General features: G+C 44.6%; 1 protein-coding gene across 1 annotated transcript; it reads right to left on the bottom strand.

The window, feature by feature from the left end:
- Positions 1 to 4,961: 4,961 nt before the first annotated feature.
- Positions 4,962 to 11,070, bottom strand: LOC120699141 (transcription initiation factor IIA subunit 1-like). The gene is made up of 11 exons (XM_039983014.1): positions 10,807 to 11,070; positions 10,529 to 10,711; positions 10,259 to 10,426; positions 10,118 to 10,172; positions 9,934 to 9,992; positions 7,480 to 7,605; positions 6,467 to 6,577; positions 6,334 to 6,388; positions 6,052 to 6,245; positions 5,873 to 5,956; positions 4,962 to 5,462 (listed from the first exon to the last, which is right to left on the bottom strand). The coding sequence occupies exons 1-11, from the start codon at positions 10,924 to 10,926 to the stop codon at positions 5,439 to 5,441; spliced, it is 1,179 nt and encodes a 392-aa protein (XP_039838948.1). The 5' UTR covers positions 10,927 to 11,070; the 3' UTR covers positions 4,962 to 5,438.
- Positions 11,071 to 11,339: the final 269 nt, after the last annotated feature.

Here is an 11,339-nt window from a genome sequence, read left to right as displayed (position 1 = left end):
ACCTCTTTATGTATGATCTCAGGGCTTCGCCACGCTCTTGTTTGCATAGTCGTAAGTCGTGGCGAGTAGCTGGGTGATGAATGGAGCCTTGGAAGTTGTCAATGAAAACCTTTTTCAAATCTTCCCACGAGTGGATCGAGTCATGTCTTAAGCTCTCGAGCCATGTGAGGAGGGCAGATTCTAAAGCTATCGGGAAGTATATGACTTTGGTAGAATTTGTCCCTCCTGCCACTTTGATAGCAGTCGAGTAGATCCGTAGCCATTGACGGGGATCTTGTTTTCCATCGTACTTCTTTAGATTCTGCATGTTGACTGGGTTGAAGCCGGTCGGGTACTCAGCGTAGTTTATATTATGGCTGAAGGCTGGGAATCGATCAGTTTCATCTGCAGGGCGTCCATGATGCTTGGCGTTGATGATATCCCTTGCGTCATTGGGGTAGCGGTCGTGGCTTCTCGAAGGACCGGCGTGATGGCTCTCATCTTGATACCTAGGCCGGGGCTGGCCACGCGGGTGATTGTCTTGATTTGCTTCCTAGTTGTCTTTCTGTCAAGCAGGAGTCCGACTGTTGTAGGGAACAGATAGAGCCGGGTTTTGTCTTCCAATTTGATGCAGGGCGTCTCTGGTCAGGCGCTAAATTTTGCGGATTTGGGGGGTATCCGGTAAGGCTTGCATTAATATGGCCGCCTCGGCCTGGTTGATCAACGGGCTGCAGAAAAGCGTTGTCGGCTGCTTCGTCAAAGTCTCGTCGCAAGTTTCGTGGTCCGTGTGGAGCCGGGGCACGTTGAGCTCGAGCAGTCGTGTTCTTTCTGCGAGTGGCACGGCGGCAGTTAAGTCGTCGCCGACTTTCTCTGTCTTGTTGGGATTCACCTTGTGGAGCATTAACTGATAGCTCATCATCTGATATCTGGTCCAGATTCTCATTGGCGTATTGATCAGCCTGAGAACCGAGTGCACTGTCCTCTCCGTGGAGTGAGACGTACACTTGTCTATCTGGGGTCGAGTGAGTTGTGCTATAATCGACCTGAGCAGTGTCACCAATTTCTTCTCCTCTGACCGGAAAGAGTGGTCTGCCCAACTGGTAGGGTAGGTCCCGTAGGCAAGCTAATAGCCGAGTGTTATTGAATGCGTCAGCGGGTTCAGAGTCCTTCCAGGGGACGACGGCTTCGAGGCGTCGCCAGGATGGTCAGGTTCGGACAGTTGAGCGAGTCCAAGTCGAGGTCGAAGTCGTCGTCTAAGTCTGGGTAGGAGTCGAACCGGGGAGCAGTCCGAGTTCCAGTCAGATTCTTTTGGTGGAGGAGCGCGGAATATGATGCGGTCGAATTCCTCAACCCTAGAGGGAAAGGAATCGAAGTCGTGTCCGATAAGGACAAGTTTTCGATTTCTCCTGTGATTCCAGGAAGAAGGATCTCGGCGGGAGTGGTTTTGCCGAGTTGTTCTTGCTGGAGCATCTTCGTGCTCGCGGGGTTTATTAGGTGGCTAGAGAAACCTCCTGATCCGTCGGCGATGCAGGCCCATGAGCCGAAAAGGAAGGTGGTTCCGGCGTCGTTCGCCGGGAAGCTGAAGCCGAAGGATGCCATCGAATTCTTTTGTTGATCTTTGGCGAGAGGCCCCACGGTGGGCGCCAGCTGTCGGTGTTTTACCATTGGGTTCTCTGAGGGGTATCCAAAGGAGAGTGGTTATGAGTAGGGACTCGCCGGGATTGGAACACGATGGTGCAACGAACACAAGGATTTAGACAGGTTCAGGCTGCCGGAGCGTAATACCCTACGTCCTGTGTGGTGGTTTGTATTCCCTTAGGTGTTGTTCGATACCTTGGAGGGGTCCCTATCCGCCCTTATATATCTTGGGAGGACATGGTTACATGAAAAGTTCTAACCGAGTACGTTTAGAGTTCTACTCCGAGTGGGTCGAGTAGTTTCCCTGTACTCCAGCTAGTTCTACTGTTGTACGAGTAGATACAAGATAACGAGGGGTAGTCCATGTACCACCCCTTATTTCAGAACATTCTATGCCTTATGAGCAGTCCCGTGACCCCGGGTCCGACACACGGGGCACGAGCTCTGGACGTATGCCAGCAGTCTGGAACAAAGCACAGAATCAAATTATGAGTTCAGCCAGCTCATAAAACTCTTACAAAATTGGTATAGACCACTTGTAATAACCTTCATATAAGTAAAATTAGTATACACCACATAACTGGCCGGAACCCCCAACTGGCAGCATTAGCAGGTTTCCTTTTTTTTTCCCATACACTTCTGCGTGCAAGTGTTATATAAGTGTCATTGCCCATGTCACAAAACCCATCTATCAAGAGAGCCGGACAAATAGCACACAAATACCTCATTTAGTCATGTCATAGAATATATGCACTAATGTTGTATTCATGTAGCTGTTCAGAGATGCTATACATGGACAAGAAAAACCCAAATCGCCCTGCATAGCAGTAACATGCACTGGGGTCCTAACACATTGCAGAACCGTTATACCGATCAGCAATTGTACTCAAGATATGCAAAGAAACCACCTTTTGTTTTAATTGAAGGCTTTTCGTACATGAAAAAAGCGTCTTTTTCATGATCAAGGCTTAGGGGGGGCTGCTTAAGCATGATCTCTATCATATTAGGACACTATATATGGCGTAGACTATGGGGATACTGTGGAAATTAGAAGAATACGCCGCACAAAGGAATGCAAATAGCGCAAAGAAAACCGCAAACTCTATACCCCTCATGCATTTACGCAGGCTTGTTAACGGAAAAAAAACGATATTTTCTCTGGAAACCAAACATGAGGATCTTTATCGCACATAGTGGAAGGTATGACCTCTCTTCTGGAGTGTCTTGTTCGTGCTCGTCGGCCACCAGCATCGAGGAACGCATGGTCCACCCCATGATTCCTAAGACGACACCTGAGCAAGCACAAACGCTCGTCGACCAATCTGCGGTGCCGAGTGGGGAGGGGAGCCGCACGCTCGGAGCTTTGAGACTAGGTGGTGGAGTTGTGAAGGCAGAAGCTTGGGTCGGAGGCGCACGCCCGAAGCAGGTGTAGGAGACGGCGACATCGTCGATCGGCGCAAGGCGTCGAAGTTGAGCTCATCCTCCTCGTCGAGGGCGCGGTATGCCTCAGATAAGGAGGAGGGGGAAGAGGCCGGCAAGACGAAGAAGGCAGTACAGCCCACTCGCTTCCACACGTAAGGTACGCTATCCGGCGAGAGGGGCCATGCGCTAGACCTACTCAAGAAAACCTGATATTCCTCTACCCGTCGTATTACTGTTCTCAAACAGACATAAAAGTAAAGAAACCCGATAATTTAATGTTTCATAGCAAATTTTCAATCAGAAAAGGTGATTTCGGGGTGCACGACATCGGTCTCTTTGGTTGTATGACTGAGGTCGAGGGGGAATATGCCACCTTCTACGCGCATGTGGAAGGCTTCGGGGTCCAACGCCATCTGGCGGTGGGAGGTGTGGCATACATGAATGCATAACTGGGTAATAGATTGACTTCTGCATTTTAGCCAAGCATCTATGACCCCCGGCACTACTACAAAATAGGCCTTTCTTCCATGCCATTTGTCCCGGTTACCTTTGGGCCCGGGACAAAAGGTGGCTTTTGTCCCGGGTCCAACGGCTAGCGGACCAACGTGGGGGACAGGGGCTTTTGTCCCGGTGGAGCCACCAACCCGGACAAAAGACCCCCCTTTTGTCCCGGTTGGTGGCTCCACCCGGGACAAAAGGTCCAACCCTTTTTATCCGGGTGGTAACACCAACCGGGACAAAAGGGTGACCCTTTTGTCCCGGTTGGTGTTACCACCCGGGACAAAAGGCCCCTTTTATCCCGGTTGGTGTTACCAACCCGGACAAAAGGCCTCTCCACGTGATAGTTCAAAAAGAAGTATTCTATACTGAGTCACGTGTACTACTTAGGTGAATTGGCAAGGAAACCATGCGTTGGGCAAGAGGTCCTGGATCGAATCCGTGGTGAGCGAAATTTTTTTTAACGTCAGACACCTTTTGTCCCGGTTCTTCCACCCGGGACAAAAGCCTCGAGAGGCTTTTGTCCCGGAAGCCTTGTCCCGGTTCCAAAACCGGGATAAAAGCCAGTTTGGAACCGGGACAAAATGCCAAATCTGTAGTAGTGCGGGCTACCATGAGATGAACCCTCTTTTAGTCACGCAGATGTAAGAAGCGTGGCAAACACGTGCGGTGGGCAGGGGCTGGCGGGGGGAGGGGTGGCTGGGGTTGGCTTGCTAGGGCTCCCTTATCTGGATTAAAACATTTCTTGTTTGGATTTGGGGTAGACTCATAGACTTTGCGAGGTTGGAGATGTTTCTACCAAAAACTATTTCCTTTTCACACCTATGATACTTCTACCCACTCACCAAACCAAGATCGTCCTCCACGGCTGCGCCGCACGAGCTTCCTCTCCCAGTCTCCTGCACCGTGTCTGTGCTATCCCTCGATACGGCGGTTCCAGTTCTTCGCCATGATGTCACGCGCCACCGTGAGGAAAAATTTAGTAAGAGAATTTACACAAATTTAAAAATTTGGACCATATGTTCATGCTGGAATGAATTTTAAACAAATCAAATTTTTATATTTCTAAAATAGTTATTTACATATGTTTCATTGCTCACATCCTATAGGTCCGATAGTACTTTTAGATAATGCAACTATAAGTAATTTATTATATCTACAAATCAAAATTGCGTCATTTCAAAAGCAAAGATTAGAAAGATTAAAGTTTGGTACTATCATGTGTGCTCTACGAATATAAAATATACATATTTTATATCTTTTTTTAAATAAGTGCGTGCCAATACTTTTTCAAATATCTATTTTCCAAAACGTACCAATACTTGTCTCTTAACCTCCATATTTGTTACAAATCCAAATACCGCCTTTATTTCCAATACCTGGTATTTTATTCACAGAACTGTATTTTTGGGTAATCTGTAGAATTATAAAAATACTTTGTATTGGAACAAAGGATAACTTTCTTAATTGCTTGTAAATTGACACCACCACCCACCAAATATGTCCTCCGGTCATGTAATCTTCCGCTGGAGTGCTTTGATGCGCATCTATGTAACAAGACGCACAATAACAGGTACACGAGGCAGCAAAGATTGCTGGAGCGGTACAACAGTCTTACAGAAAGAAAATGTACATCTGCAAAAATCAGATAAGATAGTTCCGCATAGGCTTTAAGAGACCATCTCAGCAAAATGTCCACACTGCAGTCCCAGGAGTGACCTTTTTTTTACAGCGATAACAGTTGTGACAAACCAACTGGGCGAAGCAAAGCCTCAACAGGAAAACACAGCGCAATGTCATACTGCCTGGACCTCACCAAGAAGACTTGTCACCTCCCCATCCTTATGTCAAAGATATGTCCATACAGAAGCAGCTAAAATAGCTCTTCTTGATCCCAAAATTCAAAAATCAAACTCTCCGGTCGCCTGCAACATGCATCAGTAGCATGTGAGAAATGCAACAGGTAGGACTCTGAAGCTTTGCAAGAACCACAAAACTCTTTAGGGAAGAGAAACATGAATGCGCAATTAGTCAGTAAATTTAATTAACCAGAAAGTTCCCTCCCTCTGCCTTTGTGGTCTTTTCCTTGGTTGCATCACCATTGGGTAGGAGTTTTTTGGGACAAAATTAATAAGGTGCAGAAACAAAAATGTGACTTTGATAACTCAATAACAAGTCATCAGAATCTTGCAATTGACTACCTGACGGAACAAATCTGTGACCACGTCTAATAACTATGTCTGGTGTATTACCGTCCATATCTCATTAAGTTCTCATCTCACCAGAAGCTCAAAAATTAAATTCATAAATTTGATGGAAAGATTATGCTACACACCTTGTTAAATAGAACATCTCTTCCATTCAAATGCATGATTCCATCCTTCAAAGTGCACTTCCAACGATTCTTGGTTCTTGTCACCTATACAGCCATTGAAGAGAATGTACGACACGGTGGACTCAAATTAGGGGAAACCCGAAGCTGGATAATAAATATCATCTTAGAAGTGCACCTACTTTGTCAAATTGCGCAAGTACAAGATGTTGTGTGTTCGGTTCATCCTCCCCTTGCTCAAGGTCATCTAACTCGTCATCGTCGTCGTCATCTTCATTAAGAGGAGGTTCATCATCATCATCATCATCATCATCATCCCCTGCATCATTTCTTGGTTTCGGAGTTGCAACAACAGGTGTGGGAGCTCGATACTCCGCTAATAAACATAAAAACATGCTCAAGATAAGTAACGCGTATGAAATGTCAACAACAGACATAATTTGCACAGTTTGATGATAACTTACCAGATTCTCCAGGGGTATTATAATCTTCAGTTGGAACTCTTGGGAAGAAAAAATGCTGGAGACAGAAACATCACAGTAAGTAAAGAGAACCCGAATATCTAAGATGAACTAATTATTAGTTTTAAAACAATACATCGTTATAGTCATCTTGAATCCCATCAAGCTGTGGAATAACTGTAGTGACTGTCTTGCTTGTTGTTTCTTGCTTGTTGATGATGGAATTCCAAAGTTGTTGAGCATTCTCCTAAAGACAAATAAAGAAAAAAAAAAGGACTGAGGACTTCTCGCACAAGATATTGAATGTCCGAAAGAGTTCTTATAAGCAGGAAAGAGGCGACCAGAGGAATATAATATGAATAAGAATAAGTTAGATGGGAAAAAAGGTAGGCCATGTTGATTACACATATTCAACATATGCCATTACAGTAACATATTCTCAGTGACAAAATGAATGTTTTAGTTGCTCAACAGAAGATTCAATCTATGAACCAAAACGGCATTCCAAAACTTCAGTTTGCCTCCAATAACATCAAAATAGTTTTGAATTGGGCTTATTTCGTATTAGTTCATGAATTCATACATCACCGTCCAATATAAAGAAGGTGCACACAGCACAAAAAGTACAAAACATAAGTAGCTTCAAAATTGTGTTTAGTGTTTAAACTTTAAATTGGACATTCGACATGATGGCAATAGATTCAAGTGAGTTGTCAACTAGTCCACAAAAGCATGCATCTTGAGGTCTAAGCAGAAATCTAACAAACTCCATTAGACCATATCAGTGATCTAATAGCACGTAGTTATGTACGTTGTAATCATTCTACATCACAAGTACCATGTCAAATTATGCTTGCCAAAGTTCCAGTAAAAGTTGGGTCAGGTGCTAAAGTGTGGCACACCAAAGTTACTTGCACGAAACAAACACTAAACACATTCCATTGAATCTCCTAAAAAAGGCATGGCTGTTAACTGAACACTCTTTTCATTGTAAAATAAGGGATGAGGAACAAACCCTCCCAGCTGTACAACTGCAGTCCTAACATACCACTAAACTCCAAGTACAAATATCTATTAAGTAGAAGATATATCAATATCAAGAAAAAGTAATGTTGAAATCAAAGAATTGAACTTATCACTGGTAGGTACCTTTGACACAACAAATTCTACTATCTGATCCCCACTTCCATCTTGTTGTGGTACAAAAGAACCAGAAGGGAGCTGACCAGGATACTCATCCCTCTTACGTTTTCCAGAAGACATCATCAGAAAATCCTGCAAAATTGAATGAACCAAATATGAAGCGGTAAAAATATGGGCTCCGATATAATAATGCAATTGGATAAGTTCCCTTGTACTGCTTGTAATACAAGTAAAATGAGTTGGAACCAATTCAAACGCTGCTAATGCCTAATGGTTTTGACCTCAAAGTTAAAAAAGAAACTGAATGATCACGCTGAAGACATACTAACCCTTGTAACCGAATGATGCATCAATTACATTCAGCTAGAAAGTATACCCGTGCATTGCTATGGATGAAGGGAACATAGGTACATTTTGTTTTTATCCATCACCAATTAAGTATCACTTTATTGAGAGGATTCATCATTCGTTAAAATATGATTTAGGGCTGTTAACACTATGCCAATCTCTAGGTCTTGATAGCCTAAATGCCGGTCCTTTTTGGTATTTAACTTTGATCTGAGCTAAAGCAACTGAATTTCTACTATAAAATTTGCTAGATTTTATTATAGTTAACACAAATATAATGGGCTAAGTAAACCACCCAGGCCATGATGCATGCGATTTGGAACGTTTCCTCCCACTCACGACACCCACAGGGACTTAGCCTAGCAATTTAGGCCTTGACCGTCAAGCAGCATTAAACATTGATGACTCTTGTAGGTTCAGTTAGTATTGGCCTGTTCTCCATCGCTTGCGTATATATGATGGTTATCCATCGCACAATGGAACTATGAAATCCGAGTTCATTTCTTTCTTCTCTGCAGTGAGCGAATGAGTTCCGGCGCTGGAGCATGGATGCAGCAAAGAAGATGGCATTGTCATCGGGCCATTTAGCAGAGGCTGCGTGTAACCAAAGCAGCGCAGACTCCATTGATATCGTTTTCTCTGTGCCTTCATAGGTGGACTGGCCAACGAGTGCAGGCCTTCGGCCATGAAGAAACAATCCCCTCTTTTACTAATATATGAAAAAATAGGTGTGGGCACATTGCTCAGCCCAAGTAGCAGGCAGCGCATGACCAGCCCATCTAAAGAAACATTATTTATTTTCATAATAGTAGAGATAAGAAATTTGTTTACATGATGGTCATTGATGTCATGATCGTGTGGATCATGCTTGCGAGTCAACTACAGTTGCAGCTGCTTGCTAGCCAACTACGGCTGCAGCTGCTTGCTAGCCAACTACGGCTGCAGCTGCTTGCTAGACAACTGCTAGCTTCTATTGCACAGGGCCTGGTTAATTGCCAGCGGCTATGGGCCACGCACAGGCTGGCCCGCTTAACCTCTCTGCATATAAGGCATTGGCCCAGCGATCAGTAGCGCAGGCTGAAGCAGCACGCAAGCCATGCGCTCAACATGCGGGAAACAACATAGGTGGGTCCAGCGGTCTGTGTAGCTGAAGAGGCAGCGGCAACTTTTTCATGAGATCAGCCACAGGTCCCCTTAGCCAGCAACGCAAACAGGAGGCAGGAGGTGGCAGGATTTGTCACCCGCAGGAATCCAACACGGATTAGCAAATCCAAAACGGATTAGCAAGCACTACGACGGAACAAACAGACCGCACATATTAGGAGATAACATCTTCATCTTTCTAGTGAGGTAGGGAACATAGATATGACAACATTAAAAACCAAGACGTAAGCATATAAAAACTCCAAAGTTTAGTTTTAAATATCAAATGCTATGAATTATGAAATATCCCTACCAAAGACAGCATTACAAAAACCTACATAGCTTGAAGTCCAATGATAGACTACGACCGCAACAAGTATAGATAGTGCTACAAGAAGTAACTGAGCTAATTAATCCTACTAGGCTACTAGCATCAGCACAGATTGCAGAAGCCACTTTATTTAACAGTTTCCATAAACGCAAACACAATCACTTCAATCAAACATTTCTCAACTTCTTTTTGAATGGAGAATATACTTTCCTATAGTTTGCTAATAGTTTATGCACTCAATCCAAATTCATCAGATATAAACGGCATCATGGAAAGAAGAATATCAATTGTCATATACACATATCTTGAATAAAGTAACTATTTCAACAGAATATGAGAACAGGATTCCGAGTCTGTGTGTCAATAACAACATTATAAAAGTGATATCTCAATTGTAAAAGCATAATAAACATCTCACGATCCTAAAATGTCATATATTAGAAGTAACGGACACAATCAAGTATAATAATTAATGGACAGGCTAATGTTATTAGAGAAGGGCCAGTAGCAGACTTCTAACCAAGGAAATTGATAGGCCAAAACAAATAGAGGATGAAAACCCCAATACAACCCATGTTTTTCCCTCAAAAAAAAATACAACCCATGTTTTGTAAATGAGTTGCGATGTCATATTTTACCTGAGTCAGTGGCTGAGGCTGCATACCCCTGTCAGGATCCTCGCGGCCCTCCACATAAGCTGTTAGTTACGAGGATCATACAAATCATTATTGCTTTATGAAATTAATATTTTCTCCAAACAGACTAAACTAAACCCATAACTCGCATGTGGATAACAATTTAAGGACATAAGACTGCACATACCAACATTGACATCAACACCCAGCGGCCTCTGGTTCATCCAAGGGGAAGGTGGTGGCTGCAAAAAGGTTACAAACATGACAAACAGCTAACACTAAGGGCAAAACTCAACACATGAAACAGCACAGTCCAAATTCACACTACCATGTAGGGGCTCGGGCGGCCTGTTTTTGGATCCGCCCCATTTATTGACATCCCGTTCCTGACATCGCTGATTGGTGATGGGGCGTAATCAGAAGGGCCGGTGGGTATGTTATACATTCCTGCGTCGGTCCCTGGAAGAGGAGTTTGGATCGGGGTCTGCAGTGGCGTCTGCAAATAAACACAACCAACCCCTTCAAAACCTCGCATCCCAAATTCCCAATTGCATAGATCAGGCAATATTTAAGGGGCAATCGAGGGATTCGGCCTCACTGGTGGGAACAGCATGTCTGCTGTCGGGGTGGCGTACTCCTCGGATGTAGCCTCGTAGGGCACGTTGAGGTCATGCACGGGCGGTGTTGTTCCGGTGGTGCCTCCGGCAGACGCGGCGGACGCCTTAGTGCGGTCAATGTTCCCCGAGATTGCGCCGCAGTGCAGCATCTTCATCTCCCAGAGCTAGGGTTTCCGGACCGGATCGGAAACGTAACCATCAAATCAAGCACAAATTCGAGCGGTAAGAGCCGGGAGGTCGAGAAATCAGCGGTACTTACAGCCTGAAGCTCGTTGAGGACGGCGTCGCCGACTCCGTAGGTGATGAAATCCTCCCTGACCTTGGAGATGACATCATCGATTACGGAGATGTAGACGGTGGAGACGTTGCTGCTCGCCATATCGGCGGCACAGATGACGGCTAGGGTTAGGGTTCCGGCGCCGGTCGCGAGGGGGAGGCGTCGGAGAACAGGAGGGGGATGCGGAGGACGCAGCGGAGGCGGACCAGAGAGATGGGGAATTAAGGAGAGAATATAAATAGGTTTGCATCCGGTGGCGTCACGTGGCCGGGGTATTTGTAGCCTACCTCCGACCAGTGACTCCTACCACCGCTAGAGAAATTCCAAAAGACCAGTCGCAACGAGGTTTTTTACAATTTTACTATTATTACGAATGATGCTCATCGGATTATTATTTTTAAAATAACAATTATAACTACTGTTTATGTTTCAAAAAATAAATTACTCTAGAATTTAAAATTTCTTCAAAAAAATAAGTTATCATATCCTATTTAAAAAGTTCATGTGCATACAAG

Source organism: Panicum virgatum, chromosome 3K (genome assembly GCF_016808335.1).
Source record: "Panicum virgatum strain AP13 chromosome 3K, P.virgatum_v5, whole genome shotgun sequence".
Classification (NCBI taxonomy): domain Eukaryota; kingdom Viridiplantae; phylum Streptophyta; class Magnoliopsida; order Poales; family Poaceae; genus Panicum; species Panicum virgatum.
This window is presented reverse-complemented; position numbering and strand designations above follow the sequence as displayed.